At 54.7% G+C, this 27,645-nt stretch overlaps 2 protein-coding genes across 9 annotated transcripts in view; one reads left to right on the forward strand and one right to left on the reverse strand.

Annotated features, from left to right (window-relative positions):
- Window positions 1-270: 270 nt before the first annotated feature.
- Lrrc10b (leucine rich repeat containing 10B) lies at window positions 271-2,443 on the forward strand. The gene has a single exon (XM_041660758.1). It carries the CDS (start codon window positions 515-517, stop codon window positions 1,391-1,393), a length of 879 nt encoding a protein of 292 aa, XP_041516692.1. The 5' UTR covers window positions 271-514; the 3' UTR covers window positions 1,394-2,443.
- A 3,597-nt stretch (window positions 2,444-6,040) lies between these two features.
- Window positions 6,041-27,645, reverse strand: part of Syt7 (synaptotagmin 7) — a 59,063-nt gene continuing 37,458 nt past the window's right edge. For 6 of the 8 annotated variants that reach the window (XM_041661905.1, XM_041661907.1, XM_041661909.1 and 3 more), the window contains 7 exons: window positions 24,943-25,065; window positions 19,746-19,881; window positions 16,002-16,272; window positions 14,131-14,300; window positions 13,633-13,747; window positions 12,927-13,126; window positions 6,041-9,290 (listed from right to left, as the gene is read on the reverse strand). In XM_041661905.1, the coding sequence (XP_041517839.1) occupies window positions 9,186-9,290; window positions 12,927-13,126; window positions 13,633-13,747; window positions 14,131-14,300; window positions 16,002-16,272; window positions 19,746-19,881; window positions 24,943-25,065 (1,120 nt within the window). In that variant the 3' untranslated portion in view covers window positions 6,041-9,185. The remainder of the gene's footprint in view (window positions 9,291-12,926; window positions 13,127-13,632; window positions 13,748-14,130; window positions 14,301-16,001; window positions 16,273-19,745; window positions 19,882-24,942; window positions 25,066-27,645) is intronic. The other 2 variants (XM_041661911.1, XM_041661912.1) reach the window with 1 other exon arrangement.

The following is a 27,645-nucleotide window of genomic DNA, read 5'->3' on the forward strand; positions in this document are numbered from 1 at the left end:
TATCAAGTGGCACGCTGAGGCAGGTGTAGACAGCGTAGGACGTCGGGGCTCAGCGCTAACCGGTTGTGTGCTAAGTTTGCGCTCAGCGACTGCCTTTGGCTCGGGCTAGCTCCCGGCGGGGTTAACTAGCCGGGGATCCGCTTCAGTTTCTGGACCCCATTCCCGCGGGCCGCCTTGGCCACGCCCCACCCCGCCCACTCTCTGCCTCATTGGCAGCCGCACGCGCGTCGGGGGTTGCCAAGGCGACGGGTCGCTAAGCTGCGAGTCAGCTCGAACTCGAGCCAGTCGGCCTCCGGCGGAGGCAGCGGGGGAGGCCAGAAGGCGGGCGGCCGAACGCTGTGCCGGGCGGCGGGGCCCAGGCGGGCGCCTCCTCCCGGCACGGCCCCCCTCCCGGCACACAGGCAGGCCGGGGCGGGGGGCCCCCGAGGCCGGAGCAGCCCAGGCCCCGTCGGGGCGGCCGGGGTGGGGCGATGCCGGGTGGTGGCAGCGGCGGCCCGGGCTGGGGCCCGTGACCATGGGTATCGCGGAGTCCACGCCGGACGAGCTGCCGTCGGACGCCGAGGAGCAGCTGCGCAGCGGCGAGCAGCAGCTGGAGCTGAGCGGGCGGCGGCTGCGGCGGCTGCCTAGCGCCGTGTGCGCGCTGAGCCGCTTGCAGAAGCTGTATGTTAGCGGCACGGGGCTGCGCGAGCTGCCCGAGGAGATCGAGGAACTGCGCGAGTTGCGCATCCTGGCGCTCGACTTCAACAAGCTGGAGCGCCTGCCCGACGGCCTCTGTCGCCTGCCGCGCCTCACGCGTCTCTACCTGGGCGGCAATCGGCTGCTGGCGCTGCCACCCGACTTTGCGCAGCTGCAGAGCCTGCGCTGCCTGTGGATCGAAGGCAACTTCCTGCGGCGCTTCCCGCGGCCGCTGTTGCGCCTGGTGGCGCTGCAATCGCTGCAGATGGGTGACAACCGGCTGCGCGCGCTGCCCGCGGAGCTGCCGCGCATGACGGGCTTGCGTGGCCTCTGGCTCTACGGCAACCGCTTCGAAGAGTTCCCGCCCGCGCTGCTGCGCATGGGCCGGCTGCACATCCTGGACCTCGACCGCAACCGCCTGGGAGGCTTCCCAGACCTGCACCCGCTGCGCGCACTGCGAGTTTTCTCCTACGACCACAACCCGGTCACTGGACCCCCGCGTGTGGCAGACACCGTCTTCTTAGTTGGCGAGGGCGCCGTCGAGCGCATGGCTGAGCGAGACGAGCCCATTCCTCGGCCGCCATCCCGGCGGCCAGTCCGGGCCTTTGAGGATGAGGAGGAAGAAGACCTGCTCATAGGAGGCGCAGGACCCAGGGCCCTGGGGCCCGCCAGGGACAATCTCCAAGCCTTGGAAGCCCCTCCAGGATTGGGCACTTGAACCTCTGCCTTGAGTGATGGGCTTGGCCACTCTGGCAGGAGGGGCTCTAGGAAGCCGTGGCTGTCTGGATATAGGGTGCCGCTGGGCCTCTTGGGGCAGTGAAGGAGTGGCACTGAGTGAGCTACCTGGCAAAGGCCTTAGGCTATCTTCAGAGACTTCTGGGTAGTAAGAAAGACTCCCCGGGCGGACCTCTGGGCAATTTTCAGACCAAGAAGTCTGGGATAGAGTCACTGATGGTACAACAGATGAGCGGGTTCTCACCTGGAACCAGGTCACCACTATCCACAGAGTCATCCCCACTCTGACACTGGATGCCCAGGGTGCCTATCACTTTCATCTGGGGTTCGGATCGCCTAGGCCTACTCTAGCTGTTGCTGGAGTCATTACCTCTGTGGTGAATTGTATGGAGGCAAAACTTGCCCTCTGTGTGTGTGTGTGTGTGTGTGTGTGTGTGTGGAAGGGGGGAGGTTCTGGCCACAGGTAGGGCATAGGGACTGTCCAGGACAGAAGCAGGACACACCTTAGCTTCCCTCGGCTCTCCACCAGGTCCCCGATATCTGTACGGAGCACAGAAGACAGGGTCTCCACTCCACCTTTGCTTCTGATCTCTTCGCCGATCATGTGCTGAGAGATTGCTGGGCAAAGAGATCTTCTCTCTCTTACAATCTGTGCCCTCAGATGTCAAGTTTGAAAAGAAGCCACTGTGCCTCTAGGGCTCCTGCCCCGAAGAGAGGGCTCTGCTCTCTAGGAGGCTGCTTGGGCCTCGCTACTGCTCCCACTCTCCATTTCCTTACATGGGCACAGCCAGGGTGGCTGGCACGGCATGGGGCACTGGACGGGCACTATGTGCCTCTACTCCGTCACCAGGGACAGCCTCCGAGGGGGTGAGGAGACAGGCTTTGCAATTCCCAGGGTCAGATCCAAGCAATAACAGGAGGAAGGGGCCAGAGGACACTCAGGGACACTGTCAGGGGTTGGAGCCCCAGAAGGTAGTGTTTTCTTTAGGAAGAAAAAAAAAAACCTGATTGCAAACATAAATTATATTTCTTGGAGAAAGAATGTGCGTTTCCCACATGTCTATTTATTTATAAGTCTGGGAGCACCAAGTTCCACTGCTGTGGGTGCACCTCCCCCACCCTTGTGCCCCGACTCTGTGTCAGAATGACCCTGGCCAACTGTTGTGTCCTTCCTGACTGGGGAACAAGTGCGGGCTGCAGAAAGAAATGGTGTTGGCTCCCTGAAGCTGGTCTCCTGGCATCTTTGGGTGTCGCCTTCCCCATTCTGGCTCACAACCCTACCCTAGGTTGTGCCGTGGGGGTCATCTGCAGCTTAGTTCTCAGGTTCTGGTTCTGGTTCTCCCACCAGCTGGAATCGCACCAGTACCGGCCCCTCCCACTCGCTCTGTGACTGTGCTTGCTCCGTTCTCCTTTGCCTTTCTCAGCCTAAGTTCCCTCAGTTTTGGCCTCTATCACCATGGCAATGAGGGCTGATGTCATATGAGGCCAAACGGTCAGGCTCAGTCCAGTAGCTGGGCTCTGGGTAAGGAGGAGGCTGGGCGTGGATCTGGAGTGAGATAAGACTGTGGATAGAAAGGGGGAGAAGGCGGGGAGTTTGGGAGCTGCTGCTTTTACAAAGGGTAAGAGTGCGGGACCCAACTGTAGGCTTTGTCTTTGTTGAGATGCTATCAGGGCCCTGGGCCTTCTTGGGGTCTGGTGACTTAGCAGTAAGGATTTGGGAGGTGAGGTTAACAGATGGGTTTGGCAAGCACTCCAGCCCACCAGGGACTGACCCCCTGACCCCCTGACCCAGAACTTGTCCGGTACAGGGAAACCCCTGTGGACCAGGTCTGGCCCCCTCCTAGTTCAGCTGTTGGTTGAGTGATCCTGATTAAGTCTTGATCTTAGTCCCCCGAGCCTCAGTTTCTCCATCTGTCCAATTCTCCAACCTAAGACTCTTCACGTCGTTTATTCACCATCCCTTTGTGTGGAACTCCAGGTCAAGGTTTCCTTCCTTTCTGATGTTTCTGCTCCCCTTCCCTGGCTCACCTGAGGCCAGATGGTCTGGAGAGTACCCTACAATGGACTCCCCTGGGCCATCCTGAGGCGTTCAGATCCCTCTCCCGCCCCATTTTTTCCTTTGTCCAGCTTGGCATCCTTATCTATAGCTGTTTACCGACCAAGTGGGAGCTACGGAAGCTGATGGAAGCACATTCCGTGTCTTCTGGAAAGTTTGGTTAGAGTTCCTGCGGATGTCTGCCAGCACTGTTAGGAAGCTCTCTGAGGAAATGAGGGCACTTGGGGAAGGAAGGTCTGTTGCCAGTTCCCCGGATACTACTTCCCTTGGTGGTGGAGAAAGCACTGTGTGAGGGGTACCAACATCATTGCCACCCTTACTTGGCCCCTGGGAAGAAGGAAGAGATGTGTGACATTTACAGCCTCATCTGTGGTCCCCACAGTCTCAGGGCAGTTAAAGGTGGGACACATCGGGAGGGGACATGGAGGCTCTAAGGAGTTGGGTGTGTGTCAGGTTGGGACAGAGGCCAAGAGTGCAGGAGGAGAGGCCAAGGGAACATGAGTAGGGTAGAGGAGGCGCAGGGCAAGAAACAAGCTGAGGAGTTTGTGACCCGCCCATTGGCCTATTTGTGGACTCCGCTACCCAGTGCTCAGTTAAGGCTATGAGAGAGCACCCCATCCTTGGCTGGCAGGCAAGTTGGCAAGCGAGATGGAGGAGAATTATAGCCTGTCTCCTCCCCTCTGACCCTCAAGTCTCCAGACTGGTTCCCAAGCCTGCGGACCAGCTGACCTCTTTACTGGCAGACAGGGTAGCAGATACTGGGATCTTAGCAGAGTTCTTTCCTAGCTTTGTTACTGTTCCTGCAAGAGATTGGTAAAAGGGGGAAATGGGATGACTGGGAACTGGAGACCCTCCCCGAAAGCCCTTCCCCTCCTTCCATGCAGCCACACTGGCTTTCTTTGACATCTTTCCCAAAGCTTCCTCAAGACATCGGGGCACTGTGACTCTGAAGATGGACATTTATTACCACAGCCAGACGTGCCTCACAGGACGTGTATTCAGACAGGGAACGCTGCCCAAGGGCTCACAATCTAAGAGACACCACACTCGCACACATGTGCACATACAGACACATACACAGGACTCAGACACGGGGAGTGGATGACTTCACAAGAAACAGATGGCGGTGGCTCAGGATAGGGCGTCAAGCATGTTCAGATTGTCCTTTGGGCTGTCTTTCTCAGAGAGGGAGAGGAGAGCCCAGAATTCAGAGAGGCCAGTGAGACCTTTGGAAGCAGTGTATTTGGGGGGGACTTGCAGGAGAAAAGTGGTCTCAGGCACATGAAGGGATGAATGGGTAGCTCAGAGCAGGCAGAGCAGGCGAGCCGGAGAAGTTCAGAGGCCCTGTGCCGGCGGCTAGGGTCTGACACCTCTGCTTGCTGAACTGCCTCTGCTAAAGTTGTTTCCTGGATTTACTTTCCCAAAGAAAAGCTAACCCAAACCCAGGCTGGTTTAGGGTGCCCCTGAAGCTACTTACCTGACCCCAGGACTCCCTTCAACCTCTGGAATAGAAGCCAAAAACGTCTGCTTTTTATCCCCTTTCGTATGCCTTTGCACATCAGGCAAGCGCTGTACCTGAGCCACGTCCCAGCAGCACACACCTTTTAAAAGGGATGTTTGAACCATAGTGTAGGAAGTTGACAGGCCAGAAAGGCAAGGGTGGGAAAGCTTCAGAATGGGGGTACTTAGTACAGACAGAGGAGGCAGCTGCTGGACCCAGATATGGGAGAACAAAGGGTCTGTGCCCCTTTTCACTCCAGAGTGGGGCAGGGCCCATGGAGATATGGGCTCCCCTTAGTGTCTATCTGAAGCAGATATAGTTTTCCTTCTGCAGTACCCTGAGAACTGGCAGGCCAGCTGCCCTGGACCAAGCAGGGAGTGGCTAGGAAATTATTGCTTCTTTGTGAATAGCGGACACCGAGGGCCCAGCAAAAGACATGGCTTGCCAGAACCACAGACAAAAGGGCACTGGAGTCCAATCTCACAGGCCCTCAGCTTGGAACTTGCCAATAGGGCTCTTTAGATTGGAGAGGTTTTCTTCCAACCATAGAGAATCAGCCTAGACAACAAGTCAGAGAAAGGCCACAGGTGCAGCAGGCCAACCTAGATCTCAGCCTATGTTTCCACCCCTGCCCCCCGACCTGGAAGGAGACATTGTCCCCAAGTCATAGCAGCTGAGCAGGTGACGGTGAGGTGGTAGTTGGGGTCCCACCATTGCTTTTTCTGCCTACCTGGGATGGTATTAAGGGTCCTCTGGGAAGAGAGGGAGTGTGTGCCCAGCTAGGTGAGCTCCAAAAGAGGCCCTGTAGATCTATAGGAGAGCTGACTACATCTAAGCATGACTTAGGCCTCACCTAGGACATGCAATGCTCCCTGGTGAGTGTGGAGATGACAGTCTAGATCTGAGGGTGGGCTGGAAGCTCAGGCAGGCCCAAGCCATTAATGAAAAATCAAGTCCCAGAGGTGACAAACTGAATGGAGATACCCCCAGGCTCCCCATTCTCCCCACTCCCAGCTTCTGCTTCCCTTGGGGGAAGAGAGGGCTGGAACCCACAGAGGAAATAGCCAAGGCCCTACTTTTTCACGATTCTTTATTTATCAGAACAGGCCTTGCCACAAAAAGCAGGGCCCATTCCCACAAAAATATGATTTGCAAAGAGGAAGATTTTGCTGGCTTAGAGGGTGCATATGGTGGAAAATTTTGTATGGTTCTTTTTCCCTTTTTTTTTCTTCAATTCTCTTTGCTGTAATTTTTCTTTTTTTTGTGATAGTGGATTTTTGTTTTATTTTTTATAAAACACTTGCGCTCAAGGACTCAAACACAATACAAACAGTTGCCACCTGTTCCCACCCCGGGGGCCCAGCTGAGCTGGGAATCCCCTTGGCTTTTTAAATTTTTTTTTTAATTTTTATTTTTTTGTGGCTGTTTTCCTTTGTCCCTTCCCTGGCCTCTGGTGCTGGAGGGCAGGTGGAGGGGTGTGCTGGGGCAGGTGGAATTTGTATAGCAGTTACATGGAGAAGATGGTCACAAGAAAAGATACCTAAACGACATAACAGCTAAGTCTAGGGTGCCCACAAGATGTCAGGTGACACTCATAAAGGGGCTTGGGACACAGTGAAGAGACAGATTGGCTCTGGTGGTCCCTCGAGGCTCTGTGGGGTAGGGTGGATGGGCAGGTGGGCCTTGCTTTCAGGTGTCAGGGACAACTTGGCTCTGGGTAGCACCTTCAGAGCCTTCCTGCCTCGATCCCCCGGGTCAGGTGATAGTGGCCTCACAACCTCCCCCATGAGGTAGGTGAAGTATTATTACCATCATTTTACAGATGGAGAAACTGAGGCCCAGGGAGTGTGGGTGACTTGCCCAAGACCCTAGGAGGGTGGTAGCAGAGCTCTGGTGCCCTCCCCACCCTCAGGTTCCCCCCTTCCCCGGCTCCCCAATTGCCCTAACTGTCCCATACCCAGACTCCTTCTCGGCCACTGCCTCTTGTGCAAACCCACTCTGCTGAGTGCACCTTTTGGGGACCTCTTGCCGGTATCCCTCACTCCAGCTACATGTGGGGGCTGAGGAATTCCAGGTTGGGTCACCAGCATCCCTAGGTCTCAGGGGAACCAGCTCTGTAGGTGATGCTCTCTGAGCTGATTGGCTAAGAAATGCAAGAGCGTGTCTCCCATAAACCCTGCCATTCTTACTCTCGTTGGCGGGAAGTTGATTGGGCCCCTCAGATGGTCCTGTGGGAATGCTCAGGGAACTGAGGCAGGTGGAGTAAAGGATAGCAGCAATTTCTCTCTCACTTCCAGACTCTTGAAAGTACCCTCTCCTATTTCCACACAGCCTCTGGGGTCCCTTTTTGGGGTCCCAGCTGGGCAAGGCTGCTGGGGCAGATCCCACTTAAAGCAAAAGTCGCAGTATAGAAACATTTAGATTTACAAGCAAAATGGGGAGCTATTTGTTTCACAATAGAATTCTCCAGCCTAAGCCTACAAATGATTCACTTAAAACATAAGAGATTCCTCCAGGTACCAGGGGACGGGGTGTGAAATTCAATTTAAGAATACTTTGCTATGGATAAAAAGGAGACCTCACTGCCAAGAGCAGGAAGCTGAGCGTAAGGGGAACCCCACTAAAGGAAAATGTGCCCAAATATCTATGCTTCCACTGTGCTCTAGGTGTGTAGATCCAGGACAGAGCCTCTTCTGTTCCTGGGGTGGCAGGTTTGCCAGCCAGGGTAGAACTGTGGTCCCCAACTGTTACCACAGATGTGGTGGTCTGGTGCCACCTGGTGGTAGGTTCTGGGTATGTCCGGTTCCAGTCTCTGAACAGGTTTTGAGGCTCTGTCACAGTGGGTCTTCTCTAAAACAGCGTAGAGGGATGGTGGGACTTAAGAGGGAACATCCTGGAGTCTGCTGTTTCTAAGGGGAAGCCAGTTTTCCTCAGCAGAGGATGCAAGGAGAGACGGCGGCTTCTTTGGGTATGGCAACCTCAGACTCCTGGAATGTTCCCGGCTTCCTCTGTTTGCAAGGTGGGGGCAGGGCAGAAAGAGCTACTGCTCTGGGGGTGGCGGTGGGGAATAAGGGAGGGTGAGGGAATGTGTCAAGTCAGCCCGGAGGTTAGGGGTAGATCAGACAATGAAAGGAATTGGCAGTATTGGGGTAAGGAGTGGGGCTGAGGGACTGTAGCCAAGCCAGAGAGTGTGGGGCAGATGCCCACTTGGCTGGGAAGGTGGGCTGCCCCTGGGTAAGGGGTTAGGGATGCCTGATAAGGGTGGGAGTGGTGCCCTGGTGGAATGCCATGCACAGGATGAGTAGGTGCTTACAAAGCAAGAGCCCAGACCCAAGGAGTGACATTACAGGGGAGTTGCTACTGGGGAATTATGGGGGTGGGGGCTACAGAGACAGGCAAAGTGGTCCTGACGGCTCCTACTCAGCTTTCCATACCCTTCCTCTTCTAGCGCCCTTGCGGCATTAACCTCTACCTGACCCAGCCCTACCTCATCCTCTCGTCACAGAACTCCGCTACTCTCCATAGCTAGTCAGCACTGCTGGTCCCGGGGGACAGGGAGTGAGCACCCCCTTCACACGTGTGTGCACGAGCTTACACGTGCACATGTGTGCACTGTGTGGGCGTGCACACACACACACACACACACGCACGCACGCACGCACGCACACAGTAGACACAACACAAATACACAGGGCCATGTCTCCAGGACCCCAGAGCACAGGCTATATACTATCCTCAGCATCCAGGGCCCAGCCGGCACCTGAAGCTGGGGATGGGCCTGAAGACCAGGCCATGGCCAAACGCCTCGGCCTTCCTCTCTTGGGCCCCAAAAAGGGGGACTAGGGAAGGGGTGGCTTCTCTCCACTCCAGGCACTGCCTTAAAGAAAACGGAGGGCTGCGCCCACCTGGCGGCCTCTGGAGGGAGGGCCTCTCTGGCTCTTGAGCTTTCCCCCACTTCTTTAGTATCAGCAAATCAGGAAAGAAAGAGGCAAAGCAGGGAAATGGCTCCCAGAGCTCCCACCCCCAAGCTGGACTTGTGGAGGTGGGGCTGGTACTTCCTAGAAATGGGGCCCAGTAGAGTTCCGGTACCCCTCCCTGGCTGAGCCTTCAGGGTTCTCCCCTCACCCATGGCAGGGGTCCAGGCTGGGCATTGTGCATAAAGAGGCGGGGGCATGATGGGAACCCAGGCCTTGGCCCTTGGGGCTCCTTCAGCCCCACTCAGGCTTTCAGCTGGTGCCACTGTGCCACAGGCTGCCGGGGGCGAGCGATCATGTCCTTCCAGTGCTTGACTTCACCTGGGCCGCTTTTCCATGACAGGTAGATCTGGGGAGGAAGAGAGGATCCATTATGGCAGGCTCTGAGGCTTGGGCCCTGTCCCACAGTAACAGCCTGTCCCGCAGAGGCTGCCCCTTTCTCTCCTTGCCAGCCTGACCTAGTTTCCTGCCTGCGCTACCCCTCAGGGGCCTGAGCATGCCTGGCCCTTTGACATCAGATTGCAACCTGTTTTGCGGTGAAGGTCAGGACACAGGCAGTTGACTTGGGTGACCTTCCCTGCCCTAGGAGGGGGCACGTTGTTTCTCTCTCCCATCTCCTGGTATTTCCTGCTGCCACCCACCCCAAGGCTTTGTCCTAGGGACTTGACATCCAGAGGTTGATGTATCTTTACAAACCTGACGTGTGAGAGACCATGTGATTAGCCCAAGTTTTCAGATGGGGAAACTAAGGTACAGAGTTAAGAGTCTTAACTTCTTCAGCTGGAGTTTAAATGTTCAAAATAGCGTAAGGCAGGTCTTCAGGGATCTGGACGACCAATCCTGCTCAGGCTAATGTCAGGACTCCATACATTGCATGGCTAACCCAGAACCACCCCCCCCCCCCCCACACACACACAAGTGTGTTCAGCTGAGCCAGGCCTGGACACTGACGGGAAAGGTCGATAGTGCTGCAGGATCTCTGCCAGGGTCCCTAAAGGCCATCAAGATGACACCTTAGAAGGTGAGAAACTGTCACAGGTCAAAGAACCTGGGCAGGGGGCCTGGACAATGGAGTACAATGTGCTAGCTAGTACTGGATCCTCAGAGATGGGGCATTAGTGGAAGAACTGGCCAAAGGCAAAGGAAGTCTGGAGGGGTCACAGAGAGGTCCCACATCAGCTCAAGCTGTGACGGATGCAGTGTGAGGGGCTGACAATTGAGGACACTGGGCGAAAGGGATATGGGTACTCCATGTTGTCTTTGTTACTTTTCTGTCAACTTAAAATTATTCACCAGGTTTAGTGTCTCATACCTAAAAACCTCACACTGAGGCAGGAGGATTACTATGAGTATGAGGCTAGCCTGGAGGTACTTAGTGAGTTTGAGGCCAGCCTGGGCTACAAAGTAAGTCCCTGTCAAAAACAAACAATAAAACCACTTAAACAAAAATGCACGGGGCAGAATATCCTGCCAGCCTCAGGCCCCTCTGTATAGTTTGTTGATAGTAGGGCCTGCCTTATAGACACTGGAGATGGCATGCATCTGCCCTCATGTGACTGAGTTCTCAGTCAGTCCCGTCTCTGAGGCTTACTCTTCAGAGAGACGACTCCTCTTCACTACCCCCTCACCACCACCACCACCACAAGGCCACAGACAAGAGCTCCTGGGCCCCTGCTTGCATTTGCAACTTCAGCCTAGCATGACACCGGAGCCTGGAGCAAGGGCAGAACCCCAGCCTCTAGGAGCTGAGCTGAGGCTGTGACTCAGAACGTCCTTCCTTGGCTTTCCAAACCAGCCCAGGCCAAAGCAAGAACAAAACCACTTTTGACTTGGTGTGGCCCACCAAAGGTAGGTCTATTAAAGGAGCTAAGTTAAAAGTAATCCCCAAGGAATACTGAATTCTACGAGACTGGGCTATGTTAGGGGCTAGAGAGGCCTCTGAAGACTCAGCGGGCTCTGCACTAAGCATACACTCTAGCTGTGGTACATGTACCCACAGGTCAACAGAGTGATACTCCCAGGGCCAGCTTTCTTCCTACCAAGGCTAGATGCTTTCCTCTTCCCAACAGCTGGGTCCTCCCTTCCATCGTCTGTGGGATGTCTCCAGATTGGCCCACTCCCTGCAGAAGCCAGGCCAATCTTCTCCAAACATGGCCATTGTGGGGTTTGAATGAGAATAGCCCCCATAGGCTCATTTTATTTAATGTTTGGTCCTTAGTTGGTAGAACTGTTTGGGGAGGACTAGGAGGTGTGGCCTTGCTGGAGGAGGTGTGTCACTGGGGTGGGCTCAGAAGTCCATTCCATTCCCAGTTAGCTCTCTCTGCCTTATGGGTCAGATGTGAGCTCTCAGCTCCTGCACTGGTGCCATCCCTGTCTGCTGCCATGCTCCCTGCCATGATGGTCATGGATTCAGCCTCTGAAACTATTAAATGCCTAAGTTATTATTTTATATTTCATTAACCATAAGTTCCCTTGGTCATGGTGCTTTTTCACAGCCATGGAGAGGTAGCCAAGACAGTCATATCCCCAGGGACCTGTGTTTTCCACTCCCTCCTTCCCTCTTCTCTGACCACTGGTTCCCCACACTATTCCTGGGCAAACTTCTGAGACTTGGCCAGGGCTCAGTCAGTAGAGCTCTTGCCCAGCACACACGAAGCCCCGGATTCAATCCTCTGCACTGCACAGAGCAGGTACCGCGGCACTTGCCTATAATCCCAGTGTTTGGGAGGTAGAAGAAGCAGGGTCAGAAACTCAGCAATATAATGAGTCTGAGGCCAGCCTGAGCATGGTGGCACAAGGCTTTAATCCCCGCACTAGGGAGGCAGAGACAGGTGAAGTCCTTGAGTTCAAGACCAGCCTGGTCTACACAGTGAGTTCCATATCTGCCAGGGATATATTGGGAAACTGTCTCAAAACAAAACAAATGACCAAAACAAAACATAGGAAAGTAAACCTTTGTTACTGAATAGGTGACCACATGTACCATGGGTAGGGACATTTCCAAGCTAACTTCTATTACAACTGAAGCTATACATGTGCTCCAAGTGCAAGGCTGAGCATCTCGCTACACCCTTATCAAATGCTCCCACTAAACCGTGTAGCTAGGACTTCCCTGCTCTCATGTTGAGCAGAGAAAATGAGGCTCAAAGAGGTGACAGCTGCTAAGGGGGAGTTTCAGGGCCATAGGTATAGATCAGGGGCACTGTATAACTGGATTCCATTCCAAAGGCCACAAAACAAACAAATGAACAGCAACAAAACCAGAACCAGGCAGACTTTTGTGCCCACACTCCCAACACTGAATCATAAACACAGAAACATGCTTTCAAAGTGGAAAACTGGAGGGATTATGTTGCAGAACTGTGTTGCCGAAAAATTCAAATCAGCTCTGGGTCTGGCTTCTTGCTCAACATGCAATTAGAGGTCACTTTTGCTGGGCGGTGGTGGTGCACACCTTTAATCTCAGCACTCGGGAGGCAGAGGCAGGCGGATCTCTGTGAGTTTGAGGCCAGCCTGGTCTACAGAGTGAGATCCAGGGTTACACAGAGAAACTTTGTCTTGGGAGGAAAAAAAGCCACCTTCATCCAGAGTCCCTATCTATCTCAGGTAACTCTTACCTGCCTTTGGGGAGCTCTGGAGAGCTGGCATTGCTGCATTTTTCAGACAAGCACATAGAAGCTCAGAGAGGACAAGGGACTTACTCCAGGCCACACTGGAGTGCAAACCTACTAGGAGCTGAAGTCAGGTCTTTGGTTTCTGGCTAGGGCTCTGCCACAGCCCCACCCAGCTCGTCCCATGAGCAAGGTTGAACCAGTCTGAGAGCCCACCCAGAAAACCTTTGGGGAACTCAAGGCATTTTCCCATTCCTTCTTTCCCTGTCTGACTGGCTCTTTCCTGGTATCCAGGCCTCTGCTTATCCTTGGCCCCTGCTGCCTTTTAAGGACAAACCCTCGTGCACCTGGCTATGCATCCCATCCAGTCCTACCTTGCCAATGACATCATTGCGGCTGAGTTTGTCTTTATCCATGACAGTGATAATGATGGTGGTCTCCCTCAGCTTCTCCGTGGGAATGTCGAAGGCGAAAGACTCATTGAAGATGGGGTTCAGATTCCTCTTCTTTGTTACTGTCTTCTTTTTCTCTACCCGCTTGTCTTTATACATCAGCCACACCTTCACGTAAGGGTCTGGGGGGCGGTAAAGGAAAGGTCAGAGGGGCAGAGTGTGGTGTCAGGAGGACTCGAGGATTTCCATGCCTTTCTAGGTGCAGAAACTTAAGCGGGAGCTGGCTACATGCTTTCTAAGAGGGTGACAAGGCCAGACCAGTGCAAGAACGAGAGAGATTAGGGATAATCAGCAGGTAAAAGGACCCTGGACACTGCCCTAATGTTCTTATGCTAACACTCCACCGAGTCTGTCCAAGGTCACATGCAAGTGGTACTTGGAGATAGAATGGGGTCTCCCCACCACAATGTTGCCTTTCTTCCTGATTCAGGGATGCCTGGTTGCCAAGATGACAACCGATCCCGAGTGTGTCCAAAGAGTTCTCACAGGTCTAGTCAGAGGAGCTGGGACTGGTCGAGGCCAGGGTTGGGGCCCCCAAACACTTATATCCTTCATATCCAAAGTGACCCTCATGTGCCAGGAAGCCCTCCGCATCCCCTGCCCACCCTGTCGTGATGAGGCTCAGCACCTGATGTGCCCCCGATGTCCATGGCTTTGAGGTTACGAGCTTTGATGATGTTCACGATGATGGAGTTGGCAGAGGGGTTGTAGCAGAGAGACAAGAGCAGCTCCCCTCGGCTCCCCTGTAGGGCAAGAGAACGGGTGAGGCTGGTTCACAGGGAGGGGGATGCTCCCTTTGATCTCCCTGCAGGGATGATAGGTGTAGGAACTAGAAGGGAAGGTGTGGTCGGAGAACTGCAGGTCCCTCTGCCCTGCCCTAGGTAGTGCCAGTCCCTCTGCCTGTCACTGCTATGCTATCTTCTCTCCTCTAGCAGGTCTGTGCTTACCCAGGGCTCCCAGTTCCATGAGCAGAGCCCTAGGCTCACTGCACAGCTCAGATAATTTGCCCCAGCTTCTGGAGCAAGTTCTCCGGGGGCTGCCATCAGTTCTCCGCTCTGAGTCCTACCGGCATCCTCTGCCAGCCCTGACCACACCGCTCCAGTTAGAGGAACGAAGGGGGGCTTACACTCCCATCGCTGCATGGCTTCAGATCCTTCCAGAAGGTCTGCATCTGGGTCAGGTCCACCTTGTTGAGAGGGATGGACACCTCCCCAATGGGGTCATTGCGGCTGAAACGGTCATAGTCCAGGACCTGGAGGTAGAGGACCCTCTGCACCACTTTCTCATAGGGAAAACCTGGGTAGGGGCAGACAAGCAAGGTGAGGAGGGTTATTACAGCAACCAGAAAAGAAATTAGGATAGAGGGAAGGGAGGGGTGGGGAGAGGGAGGAAGGAAGGAAGGGAGCAATGGGAGGGAGAAGGAAGGCAGGCCTTGTGTCCTCTGTCAGGGCCTAGGCCAAGGGGCCGCAGTTTACTGCAGTAGCACTTTCTCAAGTGCCAGAAAAACTTTGTCTCGTGTGACCCAACAGATGGGGGAACAGGCTGAGATGGTTTACGTGACAGTCCCAGGAGCATCAATAAGACCATGGCCATTAATGTGCTCACTGCTTGTATGTCCATTGCTGGTCTGGGCAGTGGCCCCCTTGCTCTCTGGATCAAGTCTGGGCAAGTGGCTCTGCCTGACCTAGGAAGACTGGGGACAGGGAAACTAGAAAGGTACCCATGAGAACAGACCAGCTGCAGGGACTCTGCTTTCTTCTTCACTTCCTCCCTAGGCATAAGCCTACCTATCTGTTCCTCCCCCTAAACAGATCCCATATTGGGTACTCAAACTACCAGTAACTCTTCCCAGCAGCCACAAGAACGTCCAAACTGCCCTTCCTGCTCCCAAGCTTCTTCCCATGGTTCATTCTCAACACTGTGGCCAGATTGATTTTTTTAAAAATAGACAATATCCCACAGCCTGCTCCTTTTAGCATTCCAGTGTACCCAGAAGGTGCCCAGTCCTTTCAAAGTGTGGCCCCAGTGACTTCCCACTGTGAGCTGGTACCCACTCTTTCCTCTGTGCCCAGGCTCCATCCCTACAGACTTTCCCCTGATCCCTTGAAATCCTGGCTCTGCTTGCATCAGGACCTAACCCACAAGCCCCCACCATACCTACTCCAGCCAAATCCCAACTTTTACATCTAGGTTCTCTTTCCTGATATCACAGATGGGTGGACAGTTCTGTCACTACACACCCTGTGTCCTCAGACATGAGAGATAAAGAGTGGTTTTGGGAGCAAGGGGCACATTCAGCTCAATGCCTCTTGGAGCCAGAGGGAATGGCTCCAAGATCTTGCTCGTCTCTCATGGTGGGAAGGAATCAAAGGCCAGCAACAAACCATATCTTCAACAAGCCATATCAGCGCCTTCTGGATATCAGGGTCTGCTCTAGGTGCTTTGAAAAGTTACTAATTTGTTTAATTATAATTATTACCTCTTTTATAGCCGAAGACACCAAAGGTTGGGTGGGATCTTGCTTAATGCCACACAGCTAGTAAATGAGAAAGCCGAGATTTGAGCTTAGACAGCCTAGAGCAAGGGGCCGATGGAGAGGAAGATGAGGATGAAGGAGAAAGTCCCCGAATGTTCTGGCACTTCCACTAGATGCATAAAGGCCCTTCACATGGTTGCTCCAGAGCAATAAACCTCTGAATGCCACAAGCTGGGACTCTAGCCTGAACCAATCTCTTTCCTCAGTCTATGGCTTGTATATTGACATTTTTCACCTCCTGGGACTAGTCTCAGCTAGAAGCAAAATGCATTGGGTTAATCGGGCCTGTGTGTGCATGGAATTAGTGTGTGCATGCATCTTGTATGTATGTATGTACACCTGTCTGTGTGTGCTTGTACACGTGTACCAGGCATGGGTTGGTTCATGTTTCTTGCCTGTAGCCTCATGTGTGGGATGGGATTAGTGGGGGGGGGGGGCAAGAGGCATGCTGGGAGCCTCACCTTCAAAGAGGAAGGTCTCGTTCCAGTGTGGGTTCAGGTTCTTCCGCTTCACCTTGGTCTCCAGTTTGTGCTTCTTGTCAGGGAGCAGGTAGATCTTGACAAAGGGGTCACTGGTGCCACTGAAATCCTTGGCCGGCAGCTCCTGGGCCTTCATGACTTTCACGGTGAGTGTAGACTCCTGGAAGTTGTAGCCAACGCTGAACTGGATGCGACCCAGGTTTTCTCGGCTGCAGCCCTCATGGGCCTCATCCTCCTCGGAGCCTGGGGAAAGCTGCAGGGGGGAAATATGGCATGTTGGTGGGGAGTCTGTCTCCACCAGGCTCCTGGGCAGCAGGACAGGGTCCATGACATCAGGACAAGCCAACTTCTTCTGGTCACAACGTGGCTGGATACAGTAGTGGTCCATCACAGTCATGGCCCGTGGAGGACGTTCTGGCTCTGAGAGCCTGGACTTAACTATAAAGAGGGTGGGTAACAGGGCCAGAATGAGTTTGACTCCTGGACCCCATAGCTGTGAGCAGGAGACCCAACTTCCCACCTCCCCTTGAAGCCATAAGTCTGCTCAGTTTCAAGAGCCACCCTGAGGTGTCCTGGCCTCCCTCCCCTCCTATTTCAGCACTCTGGACTCATGGGAGGCATCCCAGCTCTTACACAGGAGGCTCTCTGGGGGCCATGGATGATGCAGTTTACAAGATAGTGTTCAGGAGGATGATGGGACGCTGAGACACTTGCCAGGCTGTCCCCAGGGAGTCTGACTGAATGAGGCTGGGGGTCCCTGGGCACCGAGGTTGTACCTCCAGGCTACGCCTGTTCCCAGTCCCCACTTCTCAGCATAAAGGATGGGCAGTAGTAGATAGTCACAAGGAGGGACTGGGAGCCGTATTTTCATCTTAACTGGGAAAGGGGTGAGGAAAGCAGTTGGGATCTCTTAGTCGGATTACTGCTCACAGGAATAATGGGAGGCCTTGAGGCTCTACCTGCCTAGTCAGGGCTTGCTCCCTGGTCCACATCTCCTTTCACCAAGATGGGAGTCAAGAAAGGGCCCCAGGGAATTGCAGATGTGACAAAACAGTAGGCATTTGCCTTCTCCCCACACTCCCTCAGAAAATCCCTGGGCCCCTCAGGCTTCCTGGAGTGACAGCCCCAGCTTCTCAACACAGACTATCACAGGTGACATAAGGCAGAGAGAGGCACCTACCATGGTGAAGACACATCACCTTCTTACTGCCGGACCAGGTGGCTGTCACCCACCTCTTGCTGAGGAGGCTCTGGCTCAAAGAGGTCAAGTCACATGTCCAAGTTCACACAGCAGTAAGGACCCTCCCTCTCTGATGTCATGCCCCGCTCTTTCTACCAAGCATGCCCAGGCCCCAAGTCATAGGAAGGCCCTCCCTGCAGCCTCCGAGAGCAAAGGCCTTCCTGCACCAAGGAGAAGTGTCCAAGTCCCACTGATAATGGCAAATACTGCACAGAGGCCAGTCACCTGCCAACCCTACTGCTGTATGTCACCCACTTGGCATCCTTTGTGCCATATCTTAAGGCAGGCACTAGTATGTTCAAAGTTTGACTTGGAGCACACTAGGCCACTCACCTCAAAGCTCCCTGATTGACTGGCCGGTTAGAACTTGAAACCAGGTTCGTGGCCAGCAATGGTGGGGGCCTGGCTCCTGCCTGAACTTGGACCATAGTTTGAATCTGACCTCTGGCTCCACCTAGTGGCTGAGGAAGAATTGCACCAAACTTTTTTTTTTTAATTATATTTTTAATTTTTTTATGTCTCTGTGAGCCTGAGGTTCACATAACCCAGGCTGGTCTCTATTTCTCTGTTGAAAAGATGGCCTTGAGCTTCTGTCACCTGACTTCCGGGACATGTGCCGCCGCACCATCAAACAGTGCTTCGTGCATGTTAGGCGAGCACACTACCACCTGAGCTACATGCCTGGCCCACTGCTGATGCTCCTGTTACCCACCCCCACACACAGCTGATCTCGCTGCCCACAGGCTCTCTCCCAGGCCCACGTAGGATGTGGCTTTCCATGCAGAGACCTCTACCACGCTTTTCCCACGGCCCACAGCAGCCCTCCCCTTCCCCTGAACATCACTTTCTGAACCTGCAGGTTGGGGATCATGGAACTTAGACTGAGGGCTCCCAGGAGCGTGACCAGGCACACGACACAAGTAGGCAGAGTCAGCCCAGACTACTGGAACACCAACTCCCTCTCTCGTATAGAGGCATCTTAGGCCACCATTTTCCCTTCGCTCTTGGCGGGAGCCTGGACTGTCTGGGTGGACTTTACTTTTGAAAGGGGCAGAGCTTTTGTACCCACTTGCTTAGATTTCTCAAGGCCCAGTCCTGAGCCCTAGTGAACAAGTCATTTCCATGGCAACCAAGCTGCCTAATTTTCCCTTCCCCTGCCCCAAACCTCTGTCCCAGAAGTAACCCTTAAAAGACATCAAGCTAGCCTGTGCCAGGTCCCATGTTCCCCAGTGGGGATGGTTCTGTCCATCTCTAGGTATCTGACTCCTGGTCCTCAGCTTCTGCAGCCTGGGGTCTGGAGAAGACCACGGGGTGAGGACGTATTCTGTCCTGCTTATCTTTACTGTCATTGTTAACATCAGTGACCTCGCCCTGGCAGAGGGCTGGGCAATTGCCCTCCCACCTCCGGGCATCTGTGGAGTATATGGGAGGGACACTGGCTTGTACTTCCTTCCGCTGCTTGAGTCTGCCAGCCTCTCCCTGAGGGCAGCAAGGGGCCAGCCAGCCAGCTGGGAAAGGGCTGTCCCTTCTGGGAACCCGACTACCAGGAAACAGCACCAATTAAGGGGCCTGTGAGAGCAGGCAGGGTGGTCTGTGGTAACGGGCTGCAGAGAGCAGAAGACAACCAGTCTGTACAAAGTTAGAGATAGGAAGTCACAAAGAGCCAGGCCAAGGGAAACGCAGCCTCGGGCTCCACCTCAGGCCTGATGCCTGGAAGCCAGAATCCTTACCCAGGTGACCCGTGTGACTCTGTGTGCATATTGCTACTTGAAAACAGGTCAGACTGGCAGGAAATTGTGGGTCTGGGTGGGCAGGGGGGAGCTTGAACCCTTCCTCACAGGAAGGGAGTCAAGGAGCCCTGTTATGTCCAGTAGAAAGACAGGGTGCTGGATTCCCACCACAACCCTCTCCAAGCCTTGGAGGAACTTCTGGTCCACCAGATCTCAACTGGTTCTTGTCTGCTAACTTGCTGTGCCTGTCCATGGGCCTCCCTCTAGGGATTAACCCGGCGGCTCTCTGGAAAGTACAGGTAGCTGTGACATATTGTTACCACCAGGGGGTGCCGTGAGAACCGCAGCCCCAGCTTTGGAAAACAACCTAGACTGGGATCATAGGCCTGACAGCAACAAAGAGCAACTGAGGTCCCTGGCGGGCTACAAGGCAGTCTTACGTCTCCCCCCACCCCCAAGGGAATGCCATTGGAGGGAAAGGACACCTGCCTCAGATCACTGCCGGACAGCCTATCCTCCCAGGATGTAATCGTCCTGTATGCGTAGGTTTCTTAGTCTTTTCCTCAGTTCAGAAAAGGATCAAAGGGGGACAAATGAGGAAACGGAGGCATAGAAAGGCATTTTCATGGAAGAGATGGGAAAAGAAACCAGGCCTCATTTGGTCAGCCTACAGTGACAGCCATCCTGCTGGAACTGAGTATCTAAGTCTCTTGCCTACTTCTGCCCCCCTCCCAGCCCATCCCCAACCCTTCTCACCATGAGCATCTCGCTGGTCAGGGAGTTGACGAGGTCCGAGACAGAGGAACGGGGCTCCGTTCTGCGGTCAGACTCATCGTGAGGTGTCTGGCCAGGCACTGGGGCTGTGTTCACAGCCTTCCCTCCTGCAGGCAACCTAAAGGTTGGGGGTGGGGGGGGGAGAGTTCCAATGAGCATGGTCTGCAGGTTGGTTTGGGTTGGACTCCATGGGCCTGGGTGGTCACAGGATCTTCTCTGAGAACTCAGCCCTTGTCACCTCCTGTGAGCCAGCAGGAGTGAACCCCTGTTCACAGAAAGTCTGGTTTCCCTGAAGACCTGCGCTCAGGGCTCGTCTTCCTGAGCCTCTGCCTCAGGTGATTGATTGAGCTGCCCTGTGGGGGCTGTTTAGGGGAGCCTTCATTCTTCCTGTAACCTCCCTCACACACAAGCCCCCCCGAGCTCTGGCTTACATGGCTATTCTCTGAACTCCCCTGCTCGGCAGACGCCTGTTCCACCCAGTCTGGAAAGGGGGAGGCGCCAGGTGGCCTGTCCAGGTGTCTCTCCACGTCATTGCCCTCTGCAAACACTCCACAGCCTCTCTCCCAGAGCCCCACCTGTGTTTGCTCAGCCTCGGCAGAGCCAAGGTGTTCTTCACCCTGTAGCCAAGGTGAGGCTGGGACCACTATCCGCATGGTTCTGTCTGGCAGTGTCTACTATAACAGAATTGATCTTTTGCTGTCTCATGCAGTACTAGTCACGTGCTTGGAATCTATACATTTGCCATGTGGCCAGTGTGAAGGAGTACTGTGTGTGTGTCCGTATGTGTATAATATGCACATGTATGTGGAAGCCTTGACTGTCATTCCTCAGTTGCTGTCTCGTTTTAGATACAAGGTCTCTCATTGGTCTGTGGCTTGCAAAGTCTGGCTAGCCAGGGAGCCCCAGTAGCCTGCCTGACTTCACCCCCCCAGCACAGGGCTTACAGGCCCACCATGCCCTGCTTTTCTTTCGACATAGGTTCTAGGGGCTCAGTCCTCATGCTTGTGCGGCAAGTCTCTCACTTACTGAGCTATCGCTCCCGTCCTGAGCATGAAAGTTTAAATCTGATTTAATGCAAGCTCTTTTACAGGCTGAAGGTGTAGCTGGATGGTAAAGGGCTTGCTTAGCCAACACTGATCAGGACCTTCGCACGGCGCCCATTCAGCTTGAGTAGCCGTTTACACCCATTCAGCTTGAAGAGCCGTTTTTGGGGTAGGCACGTGATAACCTCACGTGCCCCTGTCTCCACCATGCTCCCCACTCACACAGCACATTTGATAAGACTCTTACCCTGAGTCAGAGAAAGACAGGCCACCACCTAGCCGGCAACCATGTCTACACCCAGTGCCATGCTGGTCCAGGGGGCTGGGATCTCTGGTTTAACAGCCAGATGATGAGCCCAGGCTCCATTCAGCTGGGACTTAGGAAAAGACAATTAAGACCCTGCCCAGGGACCAGGCTGGAATGCCTCATGAGAAGGAAGAGGTGGGGACAGGCTGTGAGGAAGTAATGGCATAGGGCTTGGGGCAGGCTAAAATTAAACAGTTTTGAGAACACAGAGCCACACAGACTGGATACAAGCCACATCCCCTAGTACAGACCAGCTTGGAGTACACGGGCGGCCACAGCAGGCAGAGACAGACATGCTCAGAATATGCCAGGCCCTGGGGGAAGACACCAGGATCCAACAGCAGGGCGTGCACACACAGACACACGTACATACACATAAAAATTCACACAAGCCCAACAGACACCTAGAGCAACAGGGAGAAGACGGGCAGGACAGCCAGAGCCTCGGTAGTGGCACACACCGCTGGAGGCAGACTTAGATCCCCCAAAGGGGAGACCCAGCCATGCGAAAGTGTGCGTGTGAATTGGAACGAAAGAGAAGCAGGAAAGGCAGGGACAGCGGGTCATCGGGTGCACTATCCGCCTGCCGTGATACCCTAGCCTTGCTCTGTAACAGCACCGCATGCCCGCCCACCTGCCTGCCCTCTCCCTGGACACCCTAGAGGTGTGGACACACCAGTGCACGGAGTGGCAGGCACACACAGGGTCCCACCCCCATAACCACACACACACACACATGGACATGTGCTCACACAGACAGGCACGGGGAGGAAGAGGAGACGGAAATAGCTGGAGAGGTAAAGTCAGGTTAAAAATAGAGCGGGAGAGGAGAGAGCGTGAGATTGACTGCTGAAGGTATGAGAAAGTCGGAGTTATTTTGGCCACACCACAGCGTCAGCATAGCTGCAAAGCAGCCTGGGAAAAGATGGTCAGCACCCCTGAAGCTGTTGGAGGTCACAGGACAGAGAGATAGGCACAGGGAGAGGCATAGGGAGAGGCCGAGGGGCTGGTCACTGGCCTGGGGACACCCCTGTGAGGAGCAGATGGAGGAAGGAGATAGAGAGAAAGACAGAGAAGGAGAGGAGAGGCTAAGAAAGGTTAGTCAGACGTGTGAAGAGGCTGCTGGGTGGACAAGGGAACTAAGAGGAGGAGCGTGGCGGCCGACAGGAGAGGCAGAGAGGAGGCGGGGGACACACAGAGGCGGAAGAAACATGGTGGCTTCGAAGGAGGCGAGCAATGGTGGTGGCCTGGTCCACTCTGCCCCCCACTCGGGGTGGGGGTGGGGCCACGGTGGAAACCATTTGGATCCCAAGGAGCAAAGGTGAATGAAATGCTGGAAGGATGGCTGAGCACGCAGTGGGTGGCGTGGGAGCATGAGTGGGACAGACACAGCAAGGGTCTCCAGCCCCACCCCACTCCTTCGCTCAAGAGTACCTTGAGGGATATGCTGAGGCCCAGGGTTTGGGGCATCCTGGAAGGGAGCCTTCTGGAGCACCAAGAATTGTTGGGTGGGTTGGAGGCAGACTGTTCTCGCAACCCCTGCAGCCTGTTGGATACCCACTTTCTTTACCTGCGCCCTGGAGTGGCTTCTCCCCACAGAGCTCTGTCTCACAGCACCCTGTTGCTTAACAGACCAAGGCGGCTGAGACTCCCTCCAACAGCAGCCATGACGCCTGGTCAAGGGGTCAGCTGGGGTGGAGAGGGCATGCTTTAGAGGATGGGACAGATGGGCCAGCCTGTGGCTGTAAGGCCCCAAGGTCAAATGGGTGGGTCCCTAAGGTGCTACAGTCTGGCCCGGACAGACGCACCGGGGCACCGATGCTGAGCTATGGGGGAGGGGCACAGATAGGGAGGAATCACTTGCGTCTGCAGCCCCTCGAAGCTGCCCACCACTTGGAGACACCCCAAGAGCTGTGAGAAATGAGTTTCGAATATGGGAGGGCGTGAACAGGTGGGGATGGCATGTGTCCACTCGGAAAGTGAGGCCAGGTGGTGGGGAGGGCCCAAGGCAGGCCTCCACCTCCACACCCCTTTTCTAGGCAGGCAGAGGACAAGCTGATGTCATGATCAGAAGGGATGGGTAACTAAAATATGGAGACCTGAGTGGCAAGGAGGTATAAATAGGCTGTTGGGTGAAGATGGAACCGGTTAATTAACACATGGGTGATGTGAAATCTCGTTTCCAGCCTGCATCTGCTCCCTCACACTTCACACCCCCTGCCCCCCCACCGTGAGCCCTCCCTGACAAAGGGCTTGGGTTCTTAGCAGGCTTTCAGAGGGCTCCAGTCCCCCGCCCCCCATCCTCTTGTTCCTGGCCCCACCCCTCTCCTTGGGGCCCTCTGGCCTGCTTGGTGCCCATCTTTGAGACCCTGTGGCTTCTGTCAGACCCAGGTAGGTAGGGGGTGGCCGGCTCTGCCGCTCCCCCAATCTGTGCTTCACATGCAAGGGGCTCGGGGAGTGACGCCAGCTGTGCCACCAAGTGAAAGGACAGGTCTCACTCTCCCCTCCTACTCTCTAGGGACATCTGACCCACTAGACATGCAACATGGATTCTGGGTGGGAAGGGAAGAGAGGGCTGGTCTCCAGAAGCCGCTGTGAGACAGCCAGTCAGCCGTCACATACAGCCTGTATCCCCTTCCCTAAGTTACACGCCCCTGGCAGCAGCCTGGGGCAGTCCCTTCCTGTCCCCAACAGCCTCTAATGAGCATCGGGCTTGCCAGTCTAAATCTGATCTCTGTCCAGCTCACAGGGTCTGACAAGTGCCCCAGTCCTTGGGTCCATTTTCTCATTAGAAGCTTCATGTGTCCCTCAGAGGTCACCCTGCTCAATCCTTCATTTGACAGAGGCAGAGCCTGAAGCCTAGGCAGGGTCTCTGACTTGTCTGAGTTTGCAGAGTGAGGCTCTGGCTAAACCAATGCTGGCCCACGTGCCCTACCACAGACCCTTGGTTTCATGGGAAGCAGAGCTGGGCACAAGCAGATGTGAATCCAGCCTAAGGCCACATCAAGGGAACAAGTAGGTAAGGACTCCACCTTTAGGAGTGCTAAGAAACCCTGCCACCTGCAACCATCCCTTTACCTATGAAGGCAGTGCCCAGCCACTCCTCGACACAGAGGACAGCAGGAGATGCTTTCCTGAACTGCAGGAGGTGAAGGCTAGGAGGTATAGCCTGTACCTCAGCCACCTGCCTATTGTCAGTCTTCACAGGGAGCCTGGCAGAACCAGAACTTGCTGTAAATAGCTGGTCCCACTTTCCATTCCTGGAGGCTGTGCTCAGGGGTCACCCTTCTGGTTCCTTCTGGTCACCAGGCCTCTCCCATTGTTCCGCACCCCAGACCCTCCCCACCAGGGGCTCCTCTTTCATGGCTGAGTAGCACAACAGGCCCTACAGGCCAGAGGGAGGTTGAGGTGGAGAGGATGCGGAAGAACAGGCTTATGCCATTCCTCAGCATCCCCCCTCACTCACCAACCACCAGAGAAACAGGGATTTCTGGATTGGGGAGTGGGGGTAGAGATGAAAGATGGAGGGGCGGCATAGGGAGGCAAGCAGGGAGATGGGGCCCAGGAGGCTGGGCTTGCTCCAGTCCAGGATAAGCATGCTTGGGGAGCAGGCTTGATCCAGAATGGTCCCAGGATGGTCCCTTCATCGACCCAAGGGACACCACTGAAGTGGTCAGGGGACAGAACACCAGCAGGAGGACTTCTCCTCCCATCTGCTGAAGACACCACCACCTCGTCCAGCAGTCGGGGCCAGGTGAGGCAGGTGGCCTCTCCGTGCCTCCTTCTCTGCCGCTGCCGCCGCCGCCGCAGACCTCGCCCGTGCTCGTACCTCTTGTCCCCCTGAGCGTTCTGGTTCTGCTGGGTTCCTGGGTTTTGCAGGTCAGGGATATTGGCAAAGTCATCCTGTTCCGAAAGCCCTAATACCAGGGATAGCACCACCATCCGGCCTTCCCTGCCCAGGATGGGCAGCCCAGCAGCCGGGGTGAAAGGAGGCGGCGCCATTGGCAGGGGCAAGGGTGAGGGGAGGAGAGAGACAGAAACAAAGAGAGAGAGGAGAAAAAGCGTAAGAAACTGGCCCTGGAGAAAAGAAACCAATCTTCAGAACTGTAAATGGTTGAGAACGGGGCGGAGGGGAGGAGAGGGGAGGGTCCAGCTGGCCTTGGGCCAAGAGCTCTCAGGCAACTGGTAACATGGGGGAAGGGGCTAGGCACAGGCCTGAGGAGAGGACTTAGGTATCTGGGATAGTCCCCAAGGAACACACAGGCTGGAGAGTGGAGCAGAGGCCCTGGGACATGGTATCCCCAGCTGAAGTCACCCTGATTGTCTGTTCCCTGGGAGAAGGGGAGAGGCTCTCTCAGTATCTTGTACAGGGCATACTCCCTGGAGGTTCGGGCCACAGGGGAAGCACTTAGAGAAAAAAATCTGACACACAATGGGCATTGACCACTGTGTTCAGGGATGCCCTTCATAGATCTCGGGGTCGTGGTCACCAAGATGTCCTTGAAGCCAGCATAGCAGCTTCTTCCAGGCTTCCAGATATACAGCCCATCATTAGGCGAATTCCAATTCTGTCCCTTCTGGGATCCTAGGCATAGCGGGACTTCTCTCTTATCCACGTCCCCAGAGAGTCAGAGAATGACCGGAGGCCTCCAGGACCTGTTCAATGGAGGCCTTTCCGAGGAGAAGCAGTTCAGAGGGCGTCAGGGAAAAAAGGTGGAAAGTCCAGAAATGTGGCGATGTCTGGGCACGCTTTGGCAGGGCCGCAGGGAGCCTGTGACTGCAGTGGAGACACCACTCTGAGGGAAGGTAGCCAAAGCAGAGTGCTGGGCAGGTATCAACAGGATGAGAGGAACTCGGAGAGGATGTGTGGGTAGCATCTTGGTGTCTGAGGTCACACAACTCGAGTGTGGAGACCTCCCCAGGGAACCACTATGTGGAGCTTTGCTGGTGTCACAGGCACTTCCTGGAAGGAAATGCAAATTCTGGTGGCTGTTCTCCCTGAAAGCCATTGAAGTCTGAGTTGGCAGAGGCTCTGTAGAGCTTGAGAGAACCTCCGTAGAGCCCATCGGAACGAAGAGTTGAAGCATTCTCTGACGGGGCAGGCAGGAAAGCATGCCTCAAGAATGGCCAAGGGAAAGACAGGGAGACTGACAGAATGTTCCAGAAGTGGGTGGATCTTAGGTCAGGAATCTATCACTTCAGGCACTGATGGAAAGCAAGAGCTTCTGTGATTAATCCCCAGGGAGACTGTTGAAATGGGAACTCAGGCCAGACATACCGTCTGGGGTCCGAGGGCACAAGAGTTGTGGAAAATGAGAGCCGCCCCCGGGGTCTGAGTGAGGGGAGGAAGCTAAGCCCGGAGGGGCTCTTCTTTAGAGTCTTTATCTTGGGCACAGCCACACCAAGCTGACACTTGTGCTGGCTTCTAACTTTGGGGGCTCAACTCTCCCCTTCCCTCAGGCTAGGTCCTGGCTTCTTTTGTTCCTGACTATCGCTATTGTCTGAGTTGGTAAAATTCCATTTGGCTGTTCAGGAGCTAGTTGAGCTGGGGGAAGGCGAACCCAATGAAAACACATGGTTTTTTTCCCTAGTTAATGCATTTTTCAGATAGTGCTTTTGGTCTTCTTTAAAACGGAGCTGTTCCTCTGCATAAATACCCAGATTGTCATTCTCTGCAGCTTCGTAGGCCACGAGGGCAAGGACGAGGAACGGAGCTGGACTTGGGGAAGACACACTGGTCTGGTCGGAAGGGGCTGAACAAATCAAGTGGGAAAGATGCACCCTGCATGCGAGGGAGGGCAAGTTCCTGCAGGGCCTGGATGGGCCTCACAAGGGGACAATGGGGCCTCTATGGGTGAAGAATCTCAGCAATAGAGCAGCTAAACTGCAAGGCGGGGGTTGGTACACCTCAGCCTGTCTGTCAGTTCTGTATAGTCCACAAGCTAGGAACAGTTTCTGCAATCTAAAAACATGAAGGGGGAAAAAAGAAAGCCTTATGTGGTAGAGACTGAACGTGTCCTGCAAAGTTGAAAGTGTCCGGCTTTTACAGAGTATGCAGCCCCTTACTGTGAGGGGTAAGTAGAAGATGTGCCGAGCTTAGAGGTGGCCGGCAGGTAAGAGTACGAGAGCTGCTGTGGGGGCAGAATTGTGGGTACGTGATGCTGGCATTTAAGTCATGCCCATCAGAATTCTGGTTGGTTAGGGAGGTGGTGGGCTGGGAGAGTTGGCATCTGGGTTTCTCCTGCTGCTGGGCAAACTTAGTGATTGCAAGAAGAACAGGAAGAGGGTGGGCATACTCCCTGCTAAGGTCTGGTGGGAACCAGCTGACCCTCAGTTCTGTTCAAGCCATAGCAGAACCAGATCTCTTGATCTCCTACTCCGTGGCCACAGTACCCATCCCAGAACAATGCATTGCCAAGACAGGAGGCCTTGCTGGACATCTTCTCTGGTGCAGCACTCGATTGCCTTCCCTGAGGGCAGCTGGACAGGGTGCCCTGATTTCTCAGGGGCAGCCTTGGGAAGAATGGCTGGT

The sequence above is a fragment of the Microtus oregoni genome, unplaced genomic scaffold (assembly GCF_018167655.1).
Source record: "Microtus oregoni isolate MIOR12 unplaced genomic scaffold, Mior012 000012F_ref0000307, whole genome shotgun sequence".
In the NCBI taxonomy this organism is placed as follows: Eukaryota; Metazoa; Chordata; class Mammalia; order Rodentia; family Cricetidae; genus Microtus; species Microtus oregoni.